Raw genomic sequence first — 23,078 nt, 5'->3', positions numbered from 1 at the left:
CCCCCCCCCCAAAAAAAAAAAAAAAAAAAAAAAAAAGTTTTTCAGACTTAGGCATACTAGGAGTTATTGAATTACCCTACCCTTAACCAATGCAGCTTGTTGAGAAGTATCATTATTATTATTATTATTATTATTATTATTATTATTATTATTTCGCGAACAAACTAACACATTTCCAAAACAAGTGGACAATAAAAGAAACAAATGTGTCATCTTTTATGTTGTCACAGTGTCATTCAGTCTGGACTTTGTTTTGCAAATGTTCAATTCTTAAATTTAGAACAATAACTTAGAACAGGGGTTCTCAAACCTCTCCATGAAGTACCCCCAGCACTGCACATTTTGTATATCTCCCTATATCTGACACACCCACTTCAGGTCTTGCAATCTCCACCAATGAGCTGATGAGTTGAACCAGGGGTGATAGATGAGGGGGACATACAAAATGTGCAGGGCTGGGGGTACTCCAGGACAGGTTTGAGAACCACTGCGGTAAATGATTATTTCAGGTGCAATATTCTTTGTAGCAATGTCCTTGCATGTGAGGCCATTTTGATGCAAAGCGTTGATGACTGCACGTGTTTCTTTGGAGGCAACCATTGCTAACAAGAACACAAAGATTGGAAGCTCTTCTTCCCTCCTTTTATAGCAATCAGTCTGCTCTTGAACACCACAACAGCTTAAGCAGCAAACTTTGCAAAACACAAAATGTATGTCACTGCCAAAACTTTTGGCCATGACTGTAGTAGGTACACATAATATGCACAGTATACATAATAGACTATATTCTTCTGAAAAAGGTACTACTAGTATAGAAGTACTTTTGCAGTTACTGTGTTATTGGGAGTCAGTTTCTGCTAAGGGTAAAGAGGCTTTCTAGCAGGCACTCAAGTGAGCTTCTATAATGATGGCAAGTGCAATTGGAAAGTTTCAGGGAGCTCTACAACATGCTCTCTTGGTCAAAGAAGTCAAACTAGACTTAATTAAGTGGGAGTTTTAATGAGCAATCCCTAATAGTCCGAGAAAAGACTCATGGAATGATGGAGAACAGAAAAGGTTTGTTAAAATATCACTAAAGTATTCCCATTCCAACATCCAAGCTCCGCATACCCTCTCTGCTGCTGCCTCAGAGCACACAAAATCTCATTATCTCCCAGCATCCTCTGCAGGAGAAAGCCCCAGTGCAGCAGTTTAGCTCACCAGGTCGCTGCTAACAGACACACACAACCAAGGGCACACCGCATCCCACAAAAAGAACAAAACGAATTCAGCCCCAGACAGGTCTCTGTGTGGAATGTCAGAAGGTAAACTCTTTACCCTCACATACAAAACAAGAACACGACCGGCACTTGATGAAAATCTTCTTCACTTTCAGGAATAAACGCTGATGCTTGAAAGGTTATTTAAAGGGATAGTTTGCTCAGAAATGAAAATTCTGTCACAATTTCCTCACACTCATGTTGCTCCAAAGAGGTATGTGGAACACAAAAGTAGATGCTATAGCATTTCTAAGTTGCACACAATGAGAGTGGAAAGTGACCAGGACAAAAGGCTCTAAAAGCACTATGAAAGCATCATAAAAGCAGTTCATATGAATTATGCAAGTTTCCTGAAGTCATGCGATAGCTTTGTGACAAACAAACAATTTTTAAGTTGTTATTTACTCAAAACCTTGCCTTGGCAGTCTTGCATTAGGGCTATGGTTGCCATTCACATTCATCGTATTGAAAAGAGTAACGTGAACTTTACACAAAATATCTCCTTTTGTGTCCAACATAAGACAGAATGAAGGTTTCAAAACAAAAGGTGAGCAATTGATGTCAGAGTGTTGATATTTGGGTGAACTATTTTTAAAAAGAATACTTATTACATAAATATTATGGTTAATATGCTGTTTTTGGACACTTAAATGCATGTTAACTGAAATAAATTGCAAGTAAATTAAAATGTATTATAGTTTAAATTTATATTAAATGCAAAAAAATTTTCATAAATTTTGATGAACTATTATTTATTTATTTATTTATTTATTTTGGATCCACTGAAGTAGGAAGTATGTACAGCTTTATATTTAATTTAATAATTATTTCAAATAATTTTTTTAAATATGGTACTGCCAAATGTACTGACAAACATTTAGATAACTAAAACACAATTTTTTTTTGGCATTTGTTTGCCTTTATTTCGACAGGACAGTAAGTTGACAGGAAGTGAAGTGGGGGACGGGATCGGGAAAGGTCCGTGAGCCAGGACTCAAACTCGGGACGCCCGAAGCGCAACGGCGCTACATGTCGGTGCGCTGCTCATGAGGCTTTCAGTGCCGACACTAAAATACAATTTATATAACTAAAATGCAATAATTACTGAAACGAAATATTGTCCTTTCTATTTAAACTTGTAAGTCATGGATTGACAACCATGACAAAAGATTATTAAAACATAATAATTTACTTTAAAGCAACACTTTTAATTTGACATTATTACAAAATCCACTTTTTAAAATTCTACTTTAGTGTGTTAATAATCATTAAAGTCTCCCTAAGTGCACTCAAGTAGCCTTTTATTTAATTAATATTATATCTGCATATTTAAATATATATATTTATATATTTGAAGTACATTACAAGTGTACATTCAATACTATTAAAGATGCTTCTTTTTCACAAGGATATCCCTTAAAGTGCTTTCTAAAAACTGAAACACTTCATATATTCAAACTTTAATTCTATTCAAGTTTGAAAACGGCAGATTTGCCACATGGAAGCACAGGTTGTATTTTGTGTGGGAAGCACTGGGTTACGTCTTACACCCATGCAGGGACCAACCTGCTAACACCTCAGAGCTAAACTGCTACAAAGCTCTGGTACCTGAGGGGTGGTCTGGCACCAGCTCAGAAACAGGGACTTATGTCATGCTCATGTAATCACTGGAGCAGCCAGGATAAATCATAGTGATTCATAGGGATTCTAAATGTGACAATCTGTATTACACTATTTATTAATATTTTGAATTAGAGTTTATTTTTATATTTTCAGTTTTCATTTGAATTTTAATTAAAATGTTGGTACTTTTATGTGCATTTGTCAATTTGATGTTTTTGATATAATCTATTTATTTATTTCAGTTTTAGTTTTAATTTTATTACTTAAATTAAAAAAAAAACTGTTGTTTTAAATAAATGTTTTAAATTTCATTTTAAGTTTTTCATTTAATATTTATATTTTGTTCTATTTCAGCTTTATTTCAGTTACCAAAAATGATTTTTAATAGTTATGTGTAACTATTTAATAGTTATAATAGTTTGATTTAGCAATAACAGCACTGATATTGCGTAGTATATTACAGTAGCATAATCTGAATTTATCAACAACAAATTTATGTTTACATAGCTGAAAATCTTTGCGTAAGATCATTTTCATCTTACATACATACATACACAACTTTTATTGGATGACACCCTGTCTTTTAGTGTTATGTTTGCCATTCTATAATTCACAATACATATTACAAGAATTGTATAACTAATATATTATATACTACATGTGAACTCCCTCTCAGGAAAGTATGAAATCTTGTTAGTAACAGTGCTGATATGAGGAGATACTCTTTAGATGATGCTGAATGTGCTTTAGCAATCAAACGGCATTCAGGACATAATTTGCAGACTGCAGATGATGCTTCAAAATCAGTGGTGATATAAGCCACAAACATGTAATTGTGTTTGGGTATGCGTGAGAATATGATTGCTGTAGATTATGTGCTTATGAGGAGGAATAAGTGAGAAACAAGCTAGAGTGATATTTCTGTGCGTGTGTGTTCACTCATTACCCAGCAGCTCCATGGCATCATCCTCATCTTCCATCTCGTCTTCAGTGACTGAGGGGGCCGAGTCAGGCATGGAGTCAAACGAGTCCTGAGACAACATGGCTGCCAGAAGTTTCTTGTGATTCTGTTGTTGCTGTTTTAAGCCTTTACACTTAGTCTCCATTTTCAGGCTGCAGACAGAGAGAGAGAGGGGAAACTGAATATAGCTTTAATATCTAGAACAGTGGTCACTTTGAAGAGGTCTTGGAAAACCTGGATATATAAGGTAGCTTAATTTTTATTTATTTATTTATTTTTTGATAAGATAAACATGCTTTCAAGAGGATCAACCATCATTCTCAACAAACATTGATATCTAATATCCTTCTTTCCTAAACTTTATATGAGAAAAGAGGAAACTGTCTTAAGATCAGCTTAAATCAGCAGGCTGCTCTCTCTGTTAAAAGGTTCTCAGTCATCTCAGCAACAGACTTCACAGTCATTATCCTCCAATATTCCCTCCACAATTAACTTCTGCCTAAAAAGTCTATGCAATAGTGTACTGTTCACTGATAAAAAAAAATAAAGCTTCTTTATTGGCATCTATGGTTCCATGAAGAAGCTTTATCATCCATGGGCACTTTCCATTTCACAAAAAAATCTTTATAGTAGAAAAATTATCTCTATATTATTAAAATGTCCTTCGCAATAATAATAATAAAAAAATATATATTTTAAGAACTGTTCACTGAAATGTTCTTTGGGGAACCCAAAAAGGTTATTCTATGGAATCGCTGCAAAAATCCACTTTTGGAATTTAACTAAACCACATGTGCAATCCTACATCTATATTAATATATAAACATGAGAACAAATTTGATGATGTACTTTTATTTATATTACAAATCTTTAATTCATTAAAAGTAGCCAGAAAATAGGGTTCGCTCCTGGGCAAGAAATACCAGCTCAATTATTCAATTTTGAGCAAATTGATGGAGAAATAAATTGAACGAATAATGAACATATGCTGCACTTCACATGTCTAAACTGGCAAAATTATTCCCATGTCGATAAATACCGATAAAAATAGTCTGCAGAGGTTTCATTTGATTGTTATCTTATTGGAATGACATTATTCACAGATAATCGAAAGTTAAGGCCAAAGCAGTGTTTTAATATCCTAAGTTGAACATTACTATGCTAATGGCTATGCTAATACTGCACATCTCTCTACTATGAATCATTTAGCCCTTTTCACCTTTTTTCCCTAATTGGGTGTCACTCAGCCAATTCCCATCTCTCCAGTAGTGTACTACAGCGTCAGCAATGCTGAGACACATGTCCCAGTGCTCATAAACATTCATATGAGCACATAGTTCACTGTATGAAACACAAGAAGAAGCAAAGAGTTTTCAGAACAGATACTGTCATTTTCATTTTCACTATATTCTGCACTTGCATGGGATTATTTTGTAGGCCTTTTGCCCTTTTTAACAGAAGAGAAGGGGCATAACCAGGATCAAGACAATATTGTACAAGTCAGATTTGAACCTGAAATTCCCACATGAGCACTATATGCTTAAAAAAATAGCCACATACTATATAGTACATATTTTTGTGGACATTTTTACGGTTATTGGAGTACTGTGTAAGTATGATGGTATATGAATATAGTAAACTGGTAAACATTCATACCATGGCTCTGTCCAAATGTCTTAAACCAACACGCTTCCATTATTTATTTTTCTAATTTAATCCCACTGTTTTCCAATACAAAGTATCATTAATGACCTAAAAATATTGCAGAATCTTTCATATGTCTTACTCATTTTATGCCATAAAGTTCTTATGTTTTCGCTTTTGTACAAACAAAAACCTACAGAGGTGATGGAACAAAAAAGAGATAAGTCACAATGTTTCAATGCTTTTACGTTCTTTCATAAAAAAGTTGCATTCCCCGTGAAAATTTGCATCCGCTCACAACACTTTCATGTTCTATCGCAATACTCGTGATCTCTCGCAAAACATTTGCACTCTCTCACAAAACCGTTACTGTACATTTCCCCAAGAAACTTTACGTTTGCTTACAAAAATGTTTGTGTTCTGTCACAAAACCTTTGCGTTTGCTCTCATCTAGTTTGTGTCCCTTAAAAACACCTTTTGATTTCCAGGTTTAAATTAGATTATCAATCCTATATTTTCAATGTGAACGAACTAATGAAAACTCTGAAATCAAATATGTTATTCATTCTGTGAGCAGAAAGCTGTATGAATCAAACACTCCATTAAACCTTTATGGCACTACATTAATTGTTTCATGCATAGAAGAGCGGGGAAAAAATCATTTTCACAATGAATTTCACAACAGTGGCTTTCAGCGCACAATATCTCAGTCTAACAAATATCTACTGTACAGTACAGGACCCTGGCAGAGTTTCACATAAATACAAATGTTACTGTAGTGACAACTCCAGCTCAGTATGGCTTAATTACACAGAGGTGCAATTAGTGACCTGATTTATCCTGTCATTTCACTTAATAAGGCACTTGTTCTAGTGGAGGGGAATGTGGTAAACAGAATGCAGTGAAGCACAGCCGATACAAATAATGATTTAGGAACAAGCTTCATAAATGGAAACATTCAATTTACTCATTTCTGTTCCTGTCATGCAGAAGAGCTTATCTCTCAGATGGGGCCTGACCAGGGTTCAAATCATTAAACTGTTTCAAACAATGAATCTGAGACTGCGCTACTAAAATAAAATGAAATTGAGAACATATTGCTTCAGATGAATCCAATTCAATGAAACTATGTAAACCCTTGCGTGGGTTGGTATGGAGACATGAAGCCTTGTTAGACAGAACTAAAGTTGTACTGCTGCCGTGTTCCTGTGGGATGAGAAACTCTTCACAACGTCCTCCTGGCAGAACAGATTGTATCCACAGAATCATTTGCTGCTTCAAAAAAGAAAAACAAGACCACAAAACCAAAGCTGAGAATGAAGTAATATGGAATAACCATGATGTAAATAGCTTGAAATTACACAGACCACATGGGCCATGTGGAGTCAACTGGCTGTAAATGTAAAAGCCATCCAAGGAGAATGGAGGAAAGATGGATTCCGACCTGGAAAAGTTAACCAAACAAAACGCTGCAAATTGGTCAGTATAATAAGAGTGACGCATGCCATTCTTGGTTGCTGACAAAAACCTTAATATGCCTCAAAATACACACAGCAAATCTGTGTTTTAAGTACAAATGATTTGGGAAGTGTTATGTAGTAAGTGAGAAGTGTGGTGAATGCAGATTCACTGATCGCAGGTCAGCTGGTGGTTTAGTAGCTTTTACAGATGGCAGTGATACACAATACTCATTAGCAGTGAACTCTCTGTCTCCCCTCTTGTATTTGCATATATTATGGATACTTTATTTACATAAGACAAGCAAAGACTGTAAAACCTCATTTTCCTGAACTTATATTTTTGTAGCCAGGTTTGGTTACCTTCCCTCCAACAAGGCTCAGACTGAGTATACATAAATAAACATTGACATTGATAATTGCAATCAGTTGTAATCAATGTATAAAAGGGAATAAAATTAGTGCTGTTATGGTGTTTCAGAAACAAATAAATAAATAAATAAACAAACAAACACTGACACTGATAATTGTAATCAATTTTAATCAATTCCAATAATTACCATATGGATAAAAGGGAATCAAATTAGTGCTGTTATATTGCTTCAATCAATCAATAAACATTAAATAACTAATAATAACTATAATAATAATAATTGAATTGTTGAAACTGACACTGATAATTGTAATTGATTTCAAGAGTTACCAGATGAATACAAGGGAAGAAAGTGCTGTTTCAGTCAGGATCTACTTTTGAATTAGAATTACAAATTTCTTGAGAAGATGATTCAGTGACTCCAAAAGACACTGGTTTAATGATGGAAGCTTCAAAAAAAAAAGTCAGAACAAAACTTTAAGTAATCTGAACTAGTCTTCTTGGTCAATTAAATCAAAAGATTTATGTCACTGGGATGAACCAAAATAACAGAAAATCATGCATGCTCAGTTCTGCAGCCAGTTTTTTTTTTAAGCCAGTAAGCTGAGCTGTAAATGCCATGTGACTAATCATTCTGGAGCTGCAGCAAATAAGGTCAGTACAACACTGCATATCTGATGCCACCACAAGAACAGTGGGATTGACTCCTAGCCCTTAATCAAAACTAAAGTAAGCACTTTAGGGGCTGCAAAAGAGTCAAACGGTCTCAGCTGAGTATACTGTACATCTGAGCATTCAGACCCCCTGAATGTCATCGACTGAAACCCTCCAGTGAGAGTGGGTTGATGGGGATGTTTATGAATGCAAGGAAAGAAGAGCGACGTGAAGCGTAGGAGTTTGATGGAAACGGAAAGGGAGGAGGGGAGAAAAAAGAGAGAGAATGAGGGGGTTACGCTTTATAATATGTTGTCTGTGTGTAAAGGGAATAGGAGTCCCACACTGAGGCTTTATTATCTCTATAATCAGTCACAATAACCATTCCCAGAATCCACCTCTGCCTCCACCTAATTTCCCAGCAGCTTCGACTCTCTCCCAGATGTCCTCCACCGTCTGTCTGCAGCGCCCGAAGACTGACATCTAAGGAGAGCCTCGCTGTTCTAGGGTGAGGTTATGAAGGAAAAACAGCGTTTTGTTCCAGAAGAGGGAAGGCAGTGGTCACTTATACAGAGAAGCTGCCATTTTCTTCCTCTATGTCAAATAGGTTGTTTGCACATGACGTCACTGATGACGTGTGAAATGCAGCTGGAGGGCAGGAAGTGATTTTTTTCCATAGAAATCACTAACAAAACTCAAAATGCCTGTGTTTTGCATTGTTTATGGATGCTCAAATCGACCAAACCGAGAAACCACAAGGAGCTTTTATCATGTACGAAAATGTGTTGTTCATAAGGGGGAAAAAGTCAAGAAACTGACTGAAAAACGCAGGAAAAAGTGGCTTGTAAACCTGCGTCTGCGGTCGGGAGGAGTGGAGCCGGATAATGCTTGTGTGTGCTGATTAATATAAGATATAATAATATATTAAGATATTAATAAAGATATAAATAGATTGGGCTGCCACCTCTCATGCATTCAGAATTCACGAATAGACACGATGTAAATAAGATATTTATGGAGAAAAATCACTTCCTGCCCTCCAGCTGCATTTCGCGCGTCATCAGAATCACGTGATTGCAAACCACCTACTGCAGAACAGGTGTTGAAAACAGCCCTGCTTTGCTTCAGCACGTGTGCAGGGCTATTGGGAAGATTTGTATCCCCTGCTCATGGGGACTTGCAGATTCATGTCTTGAATGACAAAGCAAGGTTTGAACTAGGGCTATCAATTAGGGTGACCAGACGTCCCCGTTATCTGGGGACAGCCCCGATTTTTGGTGTCTTGTCCCCGACTGGAAATGTCCCCGTTTTACAGCAAGTTCAAAACAAATACACTGCAAAAAAGCCTGACCAAAACGTACTTGTAGTGTAGTGATTATTTTCACCAATAAGCTACACTGATTAATTGGTCGTGCACCACTGCTTTAACCATGAAGAATGTAACCTTGATGAGAGCAGGGCACTGTTATCATCAATTATCAAAAGAGACACCGTTATCGGTTTCAATGTACACAGGAAACACTGTGGTATAAAAACACTATAACAAGGGCTAACAAGGTGAGACATCGGCCGTCTTGGAACAGTCAGTGTGTGATCACTCACAATAAAAATCAATGAGTTTCAAGATCACAACATTGCGCAGCCTGTGGTTGTAAAAATTTAAATTCCTGAGGTAATTGGATAAACTTTCACAGGTGTGAATGTATTGGTTTGTGTTTTTAATATGTATTAACCATAGACTGTATAAAAACATGGATGTAGTGTCCATGACGTCACCCGCAGGTTCCTGAAGAGGTTTTTGAAGCTCAAAGTGGGCAGAGCCGGCCATTGCCATCTTGGCAGCGCGTCACTCCCGGATAATCGAAAATGGGCAAAAAGGCTGGAGCTGGTTGCTGAAACCACGCCCACCTAGCTCGACGGTGGTGACAGCAGCGGCAATCTGCCTGTCACTCAAGTGGCCACGCCCTTAATTTTGCAGAACTTTAAGGCTTAATATAATTTAAACGGATGACTTATAAAAAAATTCACCCCCCTCACAGTTGTCATGAAGGGCAAAATTAGTTATATAAGCCAAAATCATTTTTTGAACCAGGCTGTAAACATGTTTTTTTCTGCTGTAAAGTTGGGCATTTTAACATGGGGAGTCTATGGGACTGACTCCCTTTTGCAGCCAGCCTCTTGCGGCCAGTTGGTGAATTGCAGTTTTAGTCACTTCCGTGTTGGCTTCACGAGAGAGAGCGGGAGGTTGCCGCTTGGTATTAACTCAATTTTACGGGTTTTCAAACTGTGGTAACTTTTAATGTTGTGTTCGCTAACGGCTTCGTCTTGTTGTACTGTGTTAGTTTGGCAGAATCATCTGCTGAAGTCTATTGCAGATATAGATATTCATACATGCATATAGGGTTGCAGACATGCAGGCAACTTGCTCTCAGGTGTTCATGGACTGTCTTTGACCATTCCAATATAGCGGACGGCTTACGTATAGCGGCCCGTTGAAAAAGCCACTAATGGCATCTACCAATACATACCTATGGTAGGTGAAATAAGTGAAAAAACTAAATAAGTGAAATAAGTGAAACAGGAACTAAACACAGGAAGTGAACAGAGAAACAATGGGAACAAAACTATACTTCAAAATTAGAGTCCAAAACACAAAGTCAGTCAATAACTACACTGACTTAATCTCACAATTAGTTGTTAGCTGTATGTTTTTGGTTCACCAGGAGAACCAGGAGTAAGTGTGCCGCACACATCCTGAAAAGTGAAGCAAAAATATTTATATCGCCATCTAGTGACTGGCTGCAGTTTAGGGCATAAACCCCACCCTCTCCATGTAAATGAATGGGATGTGAGCCAAACTAAAATACACTTCAAATAATTTTTTCCCAAAGATGTTTCCGTCATTTTAGGTAGTTCTTATCATGTGGATGAAGGTTCAAGTGTTTGTTTTTCAAGTTTGCTTTTAATTAGATATTTGATGCTATAAAAATGGGATGTGGTGTCATGATTATGTGTTTGGGATTGGGTCTGTGGGAGTTTGGGCGGGACTCTGATACCACGGCTCCACCTCGCGATCATTACTGCGCAGACTCGGTCTCCAAATGAATCACTACTGTGCAGACTCTAGCTCCAAATGACGCGCAAGATGACAATGGCCATACTAGGATGTTTTGGCTTTACTTTTCTATAGTGGAAGGAAGTGGAGTTGTGTCGTCCATCTTTTTTACAGTCTATGTTCAGGAATACACTAGTTGCGCTGTATATTTTTGATTCACTAAAAATGGTTTATAAAAGCAATTCGTTCAGTAATCTGACCACACTGGTTGCACTGTATGTCTCTGAATCACTAAAAAGAACCATTCATAAGAGTCATTTGCTTGGGAATCAAAGTACACTGATCGCACTCTATGTTTCTGATTTACTAAAAAGAACTGGTTCATAAAGTACTATTGCAAGTAATTTACCATTCAAGAGGTTGGGGCCGGTAAGATTTATTAATTTTTTTTTAAAGGTGCTGTATGTAAGTTTTTGACTCTACTAAAGCATAAAAATACCATAATATGTTTGCAGATATTTAAGAAACATGCTAAGTTAACATACTTGTTTATCTGAAAAACAATGCTACAGTCAGTTATTCTCCTTTGAAAATGTGGGTTCCGGGCCGGAATGTCGGTCTCTGTTTTGGTTTGTGAAACCTGCCACTGCCAGTTTACTCAGTTGTATATCGGGACCCCGGGTTGCCAGTTGGCGGAAACACAGCGTATTTCATTTCATTCATCGTCAAGTGCGCTCGTTCCTGTTGGTGTCGTCAATCTGGCAACCTGCGTGTGCGTCAAGTCTGAGGAGGAGGGGCCGGGTGAAAAAAACCCTCTCCAATATTTTGAATTTGGACTGCAATACCTAGTTCAACCACTCGGTGTCAGTCCTACATACAGCACCTTTAAGAAACTAATACTTTTATTCAGCAATGATTCATTCAATTGATCAAAATTGACAGCTGAATATATAGCACAAACAAACTCTGTCATTTAGTATTTTAGTGCAGTATTACGCCAGCATCAGCAGAAGAATTCACATGCAAGAAACATCAACAAAAGCGAATGTCATTCGATTACATTTCTCAATTGCTACACAGATAAAAGTCGGTATCATAAGCCACGTCCTCAACATGCCCTAATAAATATATTCAGTAAAAATCAATCCACTGCTCAGTGTTTAGTTATGAAAGCCACAATCACCTAGCATCAACTGTAATGAACTGTTGTACCTTCAAATGTCTAAACCTATGTTATGAACAGTAGAAGCCCAATGGCACAATGCTAGAGGAGAATGTTTACTCCTGTAATGATTCATTCATACTGACGAGGACTAAGGCTAGAGATCACAGCAGCCTATTGCCTTCGTCCTCTGTAATGAAAGTCTCTGGCAGTGCTTGTATAGCTATGTGCACTGGGGACGCCTGCGGTATCGACCCAAGGCTCCATAATTTACTGTAATCAAGTGAGAGAATATTTTAATGGAATGAAGTCTCTTCTGTCAGCCGGCTTCTGAATATGAGTTATTATTTAATATCTGATCCTTTCTAATTAGCTGCATTCTCTGTGGCCAGCCTCTGCCCTCCATTCAAACACCAGCCAATTAAAATCACCCTGGTAACGTCTTTAAAGGGTCAAGGAGCTGCAATTGCTGTTTTAAAGATATAGCTGTGCTATGCAGACACATTCAAAGAACATCTCCCCTCGAGGGATTTATGTGGGGTTACCGGAGGCTACGGCATTCTTTGATTAGAAAACCTCACAAAACATCTCAGCTTTATGGAGATATTGAGAGAAAGTGCATTATACAGTATGGCATATGCTTTATTAAACTCTGGTTTACTTCATTACGGCACTTTTTATATGAAAATAAAACTCCCTTTTCTTCTAGAACAAATTAGAATGTGATGGGCTGTCATGATCTTTCCTTTCAACAACTTAAGAGGAAGTAAAAAATGTGGAGAAACACTCTCATACAAATGCAATCTCTTAAATTCAGTGAAAGTGGATGGGGACCATGGGATGTCAATCTCCAAAACAACAAAAATGCACCATAAAGGATCATAAAAATAATCCACATTTCCACAATAATCCACAACATTATAGTAATTTTAACAGCAAAAGACTGTAAAAAATGCATACTGTAATAGATCTTTACAGTAAAATACTGTTAATTATACAGTTTTTGGAAGTGAAAAAAATCACCTTATAATTTAGAGTGAAAAATCATAAATTGACATTTCAAGAATTCTTGATGGTTTATATATTACTGTAAATTTAAGTTGATAAATGTTTAAATGTTATAAATGTTTTATAAATGCATCATTCATTCATTCATAAGTTTAAGTTTAATCTGTCTTAACATGTTTAAAACATGTGGCTTCCATATTTTTTATGATAAAGTTCTGGCAACCACATTATATGATTTTTTGTTGTTGTTGTTTTTCACTGCAAATTTTGCTTTTAATAATCGCCATCATCACCACTCATTTTCATTGAATGGAAAAGAACAGCTTGAACAATCTGATAAATATCACCTTTTGTGTTCACCGAAGGAAAGTAAGTCATAAGGGTTTCAAAAGACAAGCATTTACTATCATTTGTTTGCAGATCACGTTTTGGTATCTAATCCAATGAAATACAAAAGTGTGTCTCACCTTCCAACAGGGCTGTTGTCTTTGCTCACCCAACCCTCAGTTTTGGCTCTTGGGACGGGAGGCTGAAGCATCTCAGCCGCAAGGGGGTCAGAATCTTCCTCCTCACGGCCCACCCACTCCCCCACCACTCGTGGCCTCAGTATGGAGTTATACGCCAGAGGGTCCTTTGAAAGGGAGGCCAAGTTGTGACGAGCCCAAAAGGAGAGAGGATCGGATAGAGACATAAACATAAAAACAATATGTGGTTATGCAAAGGAGTAATCAATTACAGAGGTGATAATTAAAAGGACTGATGTTGAAGTATGACTCATTATCTACGCTACTTGTGTGGCCAGTAATTTTTACGGTGAATAGATTTTAATAACGGAGGACATGCATGGCAAGCAGTAATAAAAAATTCAGCTTTGACATTACACTTTTGCACTAGATTATCAGCATCTGGCAATTAAGAGAAAATGTCCTCTATAATGGTATTATTACAGGAAGAAATTAATTTGCATTAATAGCTAAATGTTTTAATATTCATTTGAAATACTAAATTGGGAACAGAGGGAAGCCTGGGCAAGCGGCCAAAAAGACACAGGCTATTAAAGTTTAAAAACTGTACTGTATTCTGAGAAATATGACTAAGGCAGATGTTTTAGCTGGATTCTCTCTTCATCTTTTTGATTTCTTTCGTTTTTTTTTATTTGAGTCTTCACACAAACCACAATCAAACTAGGCTTTACTTCATCTCCTTAACAAATCCATAACAGTATTTGATTTCCATTACTGAAAGAAAGCATACCAGATAAAAAGAAGAAGAAAAAAACATCATACCAGGTCAAAGTCATCTGAAACAGCAATGCCTGTGCAAAGGAAATAATTCACAGATCAATGTCATCAGAAAATAGATTATTGGACACTCTAAATTAGAGTTTCTCAATTTGTTTTCAGGACTCAGAATTTATGATGGCCCTACACAGTACCAAGTGTAATTTTTTTTCACCTTGAATATATATTTTTAATATGTATTTGATAAGCCTATTTATTTAGTTTATTTATAGTTAGCTGTATTTTATTATTTGCTTCTGGCACTGCTTTTTTCCTGCAGAACTCATTTTGGGGTCATGACCCACCAGATGTGAACCGCTGACCTAGACAGCCTTTAGTTGCACACAATGAGTTTATTTTAGAATATGTTTAATAAATAAAGAAAATTCACAGTTACACCGTTTATTCCTTAAAGGGGTCATATGATGCGATTTCAAGTTTTCCTTTCTCTTTGTGGTGTAACAAGCTGTTCGTGAATAGATAAGATCCCTAAAGTTGCAAAGACTAAAGTCTCAAACCCAAAGAGATATTGTTTATAAAAGTTAAGACTCGTCCACGCCCTCCTAAAATGCCTCATTTAAACACACCCCCACATGTCTACGTCACGATGTGGGAAGATTTGCATAACGGCACTCAAATGTACACACAAAGAAAGGCTTAACTTTATTGTTGCTGCCACCGCCATGTTGTGAAGACGCTGTGTGTTTCATTGTGAAAGCAAAAATATTTGTTTGGCCTTCCAAAAGAGGAAACGACTGGAATATACACAAAATAATGTTCTTTTTGGCAACATCATATGACCCCTTTAAGATTTCCATGCAGGTGTTGCACTGGGTAGCTGTCGGTTCACTCACTGTGGGACAGGTTCTCCAGGGCCTTGCCGATCTTTTTGCTCTCTTGCAGTATGTGATTGAGCTCATCAAAGTCTCGGCTCTCAGGTTTGGTCCTCCAGTCCCAGGTAGGGCGCAGTATTGAACGCGGCACTGCAACAGAAGACAAATTATTATTATTATTATTATTATTATTCAAAATATTTGAATTTGTTACCATTAAAATTTTAGAAATTAAACATAAATAAATATATTACTGTACTGTTAAAACAAAGTATTTAACTATAATAAAGGTTTAAAATCATAATTATTATATATTGTTATTACAAACATTAATAACAATCATAATTATTTTATTTTATTTTACACAACAACTGTCATGTTTTGTCCAAGATGATAAAGAAGAACAGTCAAGTTTCCAAATAAAGGTAATATTTATTATAACAAACTCCAAAGGCTTAACAAACTCGAGACAGCATGCAAACATAAACACAAACAAAACCAGACAATGTGGGAGAGGAATTGGGCAACACTCAATGAAATACACAATGGTGATGAACTAAATACAAAGACGTGTGCTCGCTAATGAATGTCCATGGTAACTGATGACTGGAGGTAAAACTAAAACAAAGGAATCAGGAAACTGACTATGAACAAACGCTCCGGTTACTAACGTAACCTCGGTTCTCTGAGGTAAGAGAGTCAGCTCTGAGCGTCATGTCTCATTCCCTTATCTCAGGGAACCGAGTTTGCATTAGTAACCGGATCATTCCCTTTTGAATGGTTTCCCCCGTTGCGTCGCTGACACTTATGGGGAACACATCCAATAGTGCTGTGCTATAAGCAAGTGCAGAACGAAGCCGCTCTACGAGCCCAGCTCCGCAGCACCCATACTGAGGGCTCCTGTAAGCATGAGCCAATAATGAGACCAAGCCACTTAGGCTGAGGACTACATAACATAAACCTCTCCACTTACAAAGGGGATTAGGTATTATAAAATCTAGTGAAGGTAGATGGCGACAACCAGTCGGCAGCTGCACAAATATAACCAATAGAAATCCCGCTGGACCACGCCCAGACCTCTGCCCTTTACAGAGTGGCCTTCGAAGCATACAAAGAACTGCTCTGAGTGCCTAAATGGGCCAGAGTGCTCAACATACACTCTAAGAGACCGAACCGGGTAGAGTGTATTAGGACCCTGCTCACCTTCTAAATTGGGGAGCGCTATGAGGGTGATGACTTGTGCTCTGAATGGAGTGGAAAGCACTTTTGGCACATAGCCGTGTCTCGGTTTGAGGACAACTCTACAGCTGTTAGTCCCAAGCTCAAGACATGGAGCACTGACCGACAGTGCTTGCAGGTCACCCACTTGCTTGACCGATGCTAAAGCCAGAAGGAGGGCGGTCTTAAGCGACTGGAGCAGCTCAAAGGGAGGACCTCGCAGGGCACTGAGGACTATAGATAAGTCCGAAGTCAGCACCAGTCATGAGAGAATGATTTGCTGCAATGACTGCCACATATACTTTGACCATGGAAGGGGTGCGCCCCTTATCCAGCAGCTCTTGTAGAAAGGTTAGCACGTAGGACATGTCGCACGATGACAGGTCCTGGTTCCATGCTGCACACTGACCATTAAAGGGTGTAAAACCATCTTGTAGATGGAGCTCAAGCCTCTAAAATGGTATTAGTTAGACTCGCAGGGAGCTGCAAAGGCTCCCGTCGAGGAGCCAAACATGAAGGCTCCACAGCTCTGGCCGGGGATGCCAAATCATGCCCTTCGCTTGCAAGAGAAGGTTCTGGGACGTCTGATTGAAACAGGCGAGGAGTTTTCCAAGGGGCCACAGCTCTGGTGCAGCGGTGTGTTACCCTGAGATGAAAACGTCCCAGGTGCCAAGCATGTGATGGGACATGGACTTTGAGCCAATACTGAAGAGGCCACATGTGAAACAGGCCCAGAGGAATCACAAAGGAAGCGGCCGACATGAGGCTGAGGATCCTCTGGAAACCCCTGAGGGGATGTGAAGTCCCAAGTTTGAAAGTTGCCGCTAGTTGCTGCATAGTCAGGGAACATTCTGGCGTAATCCATGCCCGCATCCTGGTAGAATCGATAACTGTCCGCAGAAAGACCACTTGCTGGCTGGGAGACAAAGAGCTCTTGGCTAAATTGATTCTCAAGCCAAGCCGCTCCAGGTGGCTGAGTAGCAGCGACTTGTGAGTAATGAGTTCCCGTTCTGATCTGGCTAAATTCAGCCAATCGTCGAGGTAATTCAGAATGCGGATTCCCATCTGTCTCAGAGGGGTAAGAGCTATGTTTATGCACTTCGTAAAAGTGCGTGGGGCCACTTTGGGCTGGAGAACATGAACTTCATTGTCCTGTACCGAAGTTTGAATGATACCTCTGAAGCGAGGCGGCCTACGAGCGAACTGAAGTGAAGAACATGAGCATTGTTGTCCCATACCGAACTTTGAATGATACCTCTGATGCAAAACGGTCTGTGAGCGAACTGAAGCGAGTAGCCTCATTCTATGGTTTTTAGAACCCAACTTGACACATCCGGGATAGCTTTCCAAGCCTTGAATGGGGATTCCGTTGCTCAGTGTTAAATGGAGGAATGGAGAGCAAGCGCTCCTCTTCGTCTCAGCATTTTGATCAGGACGGCTTTTGAGGCTCAGGGTCCAACATCACTCTGGGGCGGGGACCTTGACGCTTCAGAAACGGGTAAAGTTTCGCTGTCCGGGAGTGCTGCTGAAGCACAGGCTCAGGTTTAGGCTGGAGCTGAGGTGGTGCCGGCTTGGCAGGCTGCTGAGAGGATGGAGCCTTCTGGCGACTTGAAACAGCCACACTGGAGAGCCTCGGCAGGAAGTGACACATTGCCTGCAATGACTTCTGTGTCGCTGTAAACTGCTCGGCAAATCTATCCACAGCAGAGCCAAACAGTCCCTTGGGAGAGACTGGTGAGTCTAGGAAAGCGACATTGTCAGCGTCCCTGATCTATGCTAGATTTAGCCAAAGGTGGAGCTCCAGCACCACCAAGTGGGCCATGACCTTGCCAATTGCCTGAGCAGTGGCCTTAGTAGAATGCAGAGCCAAGTCAGTCGCTGTGCGCAGCTCTTTGAAGGTGTCAGAAATGGCCAGCCGCTGAATAAGCCCTGTTTGCAAGGGCTGAGGTAGTCTTGCAGGGCTTAGATGGGTGCGCTGCATGGGCTTTCAACCCCAGGTCCGATGGAGGGAACAGATGAGCAGCGATCAGCTTGCTGTCCACGCTGGGTCATGCTGTCTGCGTCGGAGGCAGGGTTTCAGGCTCTTCGCCTGAACACGCCCATTATTTAGCATCCAAAGCAGTCAATGACATGGAGTCATCAGCGACAGCCTCCTCCTCAGATCTGCCGAAGGAACTCGCAGTCGCACTCAGATTTGCTCTTAAATGCACCGAATGGGGCTGCCGGGGGCTCCTTCTTACGGCAGTGAGCAGCAGGCTGAGCTACTTTCTTCTTCTTCGGCTTCTTGCTTGCAAAGTCAGTGAGGAGATGAACTTTGTCACTGAAGGAGAAAAATTTTGATGACACTCAGAGCCGACTTATATAGCGGTCGGCTCCTCCCCTTTTGGCGGGTTGAAGCACCATTGGTTTGTGCAGTTACACGAATGTGAACAAATCAGTCTTCAGTGTCAGAGTAAACAGGAGTTTCCCCATAAGCGTCAGCGACGCAACTGGAGAGACTGTTTGAATGGGAACTAAAAATCCATGATGAAGAAACTAACAACTCAATTGTGACAACAACAGTCACAATTACATTACTAATATTTATGGTTGTCTTCATTTCTTTGCTTTTGCTTTGCTTTTTATTTAGTTGCGGAAAACTGCAGGAAGACCTTCACGCTTCTCTTTTGTTCATAACAGATTTATAATCAATTCAATTTTGGACGTTGTTGATGCATGTTGCATTTTCAAGTGCACGTTAAAAGCAACCCAACCTAAGAGCAAATGGAAAGATGAGCTGTTGTGGAGCATTTTTTAATGTGAACCGAGCTGCTCTGGGACACTGAAAACATCAGATCATGATCTGTTTGCGTGTTGTCAAAGTACTGGTAATTCGGTACCAAGTCAATACTTTTTATAATTTTAAAAACGTAACAATACCAGCATTTCCACAGTACCGGTAGTACTGAGCACCAACCCGCTGACAAGCGGCTGCTTTCAAGCGGTCCCGTGTTTGTGTGAGTGTCTGTGAAGAGCGTCAAAGGTTTTAATTTACAATGTGTTTTTGCAGCGCTGAGCATTGTAACCAATCACAGATATGTTTGTTGAGCACGTGAACGCAATGGCCACTCAGAATCACAACAGAGTTCATTCAGCATGAGCGCTGCACTCTCACCAACAGTTTTGTAATAACCAACAAATTATAAACACAATATAAATAAGAGATTCATTGTATAGACACAATATAGACAGATTTTTTTATTATAACAGGAGTTTTCACCAAAGACTATAGAATACCCAAGACGTGTCACTTGTATAGTTTTGAATGGGAAAAAATGCAACGCTTAAAGGGGTCATATGATGCGATTTCAATTATTCTCCAGCCCGGGGTCGTCACATGTGGTTGCCGCAAGCCCGCCGGACGCTCCTTCGTCGAATCCGCCGGCCATGCCGTTCTCAAGCCCGCCCGCCTCCGCTCACTCAAGCCGGCCTTCGCTCACTCTAGGCCTCTGGCCTCCACTCACTCTAGCCCGCCGTGTGTTTCGTTGTCGAGTGCCTTGGACTACCATTATTCTTACAAGCTAATCGGTAAAGTCAGCGCGTCACTGCAGCTGCTGTTAGAAGTCCCGGTTGCTATAGAAACAGTCAGCATTCTGAGACGTGCTCTTAGGACTGTGCATGCGCACTGGCTGATCTAGCCTGAAAAATAAGCTTTTTATAAAGCTATTTGAGTAAAAGTAACAACATTTATGACACAGTTGTTGTCAGATATCTTTGGTGATTTCAAATATGAAATTTATTCGTAAGCTTAGTGAACAGTTTTGGAGAATTTGGGATATCGTCCTCTTTTGGAAGACCAAACAAAGTAGTTTCGCTTTTACAACGACGCACACAGCGTCTTTACGACATTGCGGTGGAAACAACAAAACTACAGCGAGAATAAAAGTTACGCCTTCTTTCTTTGTGTGAACATTTGGGCGGCGTTATGCAAATCTTCCCACAGAGCGATGTAGGTATGTTCGGGTGAGTTAGAACGAGCCGTTTTAGGTAGGTGTGGCTGACTCTGAACTTTTATAAAGAATATCTCTTTGGATTTGAGACTTTAGTCTTTGCAACTTTACAGATCTTCTTTATGCACCAAGAGCTTGTAACACTCCAAAGAGAAAGGAAAAATTGAAATCGCATCATATGACCCCTTTAAAAGGACTTTGTTTTCACTCAGTGAGTTTGTGATGCGGCTGAACTTAAATGATATCAGCTTCATTGATTATAAGGGAACATCTTTGCTTACTTTCTGTGTATAACCCATTCATAATTTGAATAAAAGTTGTTTTTCATGCTAAGTAAACACTGCAAAGTTTCAGGAGTGACGACTGTATTAAAATGCAGGACTGAATCTGAAATTGCAATGTTTGACATTGTGATAACCATAGCAATGGACGGGACAAAACCAATCTGATGTGTCAGAACATATCTGTGCATTAAGTCTTGCAGCGTAAGTGCAATAGACCAGCCACTTGTTCTGTTTGTTATTTTATTACGTTCATTTGATATTTTTAATACAATGTTTACATAATTTAACAATATTTGAAGGCTACATGATTTACAATGTTTTAACATATTTAATTATTATAGCATTACAATAGTTTTTGCTATGGTAACAAAATTGGTACCGAGAACCGTGGGATTTGGTACTGGTATCGATACCGACTACTGAAATGAAGTTACAGTGACAACACAATTCATTTTATTTATTATTTGAAGGCCAAGTGCCACTATTCTTGTGTTTTTGTAATGTTAAAATGTTTAAATAAAGGAGTTAAAGTTTAAGTATTAGTGTTCTTTTTTTACCGTGGTATCGAATTGGGTATCGAATATCGTGTACTTTTGGTGGTATCAGTACTGAATACTAGATTTTTGGTATCGTGACATCCCTAGTGTAAATAAACACAATGCTGTGCCTCACTCTGAAACATGCAGCACATCAGACTAATTAAATGACCTTTGTGATTTGATAATCATACAAGCCATATCACGTTTTCACAACCATACATTGTTAGAAGTCATTACAACACAATTTTTTTTCTTCTAATTTACGCAAATCACGTCATACTTCTCAGGTCAGAAAATACCAAAATCCGATAAATATGGAAATATCACATCCAACTAAAATCAGTATCAGTCACTTTCCTGACTTGAACAATCACTGAGCATTTTAAAGGCAATTTTACTCTGTCCATCATCCGAGGACTCTTGACAATTTGTTTCAGGTAAAAGTACTTTTTTAGCGCTGTCACTGTGCGCAGCCCCAATGCAAAAAAAATCCAAATGTCCTCAGATTGCCAGACACATGCAATACCTCTGTGAGTCTGACTAAGAGCACTTGCAGCAAAAAGTGTAACACTGAATAATTTAGAACACTCACAACGTCAAGATAAATGTGTTTGCCACTGCTGTGACTCAGAGGTATTTACTTTCAGTGCAGTGCATGTTTTGCAAATTATTTTTGTACAGGGTGTTTTCCCATCCACATTCCCCAAGCCTCTGTAATTGCTTTAAACATGGCCTATGCAGACAAAAAGTACTGTGAGATGCAATGTTATGGCACACAGTAAGAGCTGCATTTTCACCTGACAAAAAATAAATTAATAAATAAAAAATTTTAAAAAAGGGTAGAAAAATATTATAACTCCATGACACAATGACGGCACAGCTTATCTCAGGTAAAAGAACAAAACAGCTCATTAGCTTCCTTGATCAAGCGCCACAGCACTAAAGCTGGACGCTGGATACCCAGAACGACCAATTAGTGAATGTTATGATGATCTGGGAGATCATTTGGATTGGTCTGAAATTAGTATTTTGATGCCTTAAGGACTGTGCTTTTATGCATGAGCTTGATTTGCGTAAAATCATGACAGAATCATGACAATAAATCAGGTAGATCTATGGCATATCAGAGTCCTGCACAATTTGTTGCTTAGGGAGAACAGATTCTGGCTTTCTGTCTCATCCATGAGCTTGAAAATGAGAGCTACTATGCATACTGCAGCATGTTTCCATGTGTAAATTACACTGTGTTTATTTTGCTGCAGAGTAACCTCTGGACTCATTATGTGAAACATCACTGCCTGGAAACCAAGAGCCTACATTTTTGTGAACACCTGACGTAGCTGACACTTCAAAGATGTTAAATGAATAATTCACGCAAAAAAGAAGCAATATTTACTGCAGCTCTCAAATCTCATACACACTTGCAAATATCAAAACTGGACTCTGAGAAGTGCATTTACATGTTACCAAATGTTCATAATAAAGCCCCCCAAATACATGAAAATGTTTGAGACTTTGAATATGTTTCCTTTTTGATAAAACAACAACAATTTTGGAAGTTTTAGTTTTAGTTTACATTACCTACAATTAACCTTGTAAAGCCTGACATGCGAAATAATACTCATTAAAAAACAATTTTCTTTTAATGGAAAAAGGAATGTTTATTGAGCACTGACAAAATATTAAAAGATCTAAAAGGGGGGGGGGGGGGGGGGGGGTGTAACGTTTTTTTTTTTTTT

The 23,078-nt window shown here is 38.9% G+C and overlaps 1 protein-coding gene across 1 annotated transcript in view; it reads right to left on the bottom strand.

Annotated features, from left to right (window-relative positions):
* The window catches only part of LOC107695418 (uncharacterized protein C8orf34 homolog), a 92,014-nt gene that overhangs the window by 48,330 nt on the left and 20,606 nt on the right, over positions 1–23,078 (bottom strand). Inside the window, exons 4-7 of the mRNA XM_016495317.1 lie at positions 15,331–15,459; positions 14,483–14,511; positions 13,664–13,827; positions 3,829–3,995 (exon numbers count right to left, since the gene is read on the bottom strand). Of these exons, the coding sequence (XP_016350803.1) occupies positions 3,829–3,995; positions 13,664–13,827; positions 14,483–14,511; positions 15,331–15,459 (489 nt within the window). The remainder of the gene's footprint in view (positions 1–3,828; positions 3,996–13,663; positions 13,828–14,482; positions 14,512–15,330; positions 15,460–23,078) is intronic.

Source organism: Sinocyclocheilus anshuiensis, unplaced genomic scaffold (genome assembly GCF_001515605.1).
Source record: "Sinocyclocheilus anshuiensis isolate Anshui unplaced genomic scaffold, SAMN03320099.WGS_v1.1 scaffold110, whole genome shotgun sequence".
NCBI lineage: Eukaryota > Metazoa > Chordata > Actinopteri > Cypriniformes > Cyprinidae > Sinocyclocheilus > Sinocyclocheilus anshuiensis.
Note: the sequence above shows the minus strand (reverse complement) of the source record. Positions and strands in the feature narration are given on the sequence as shown.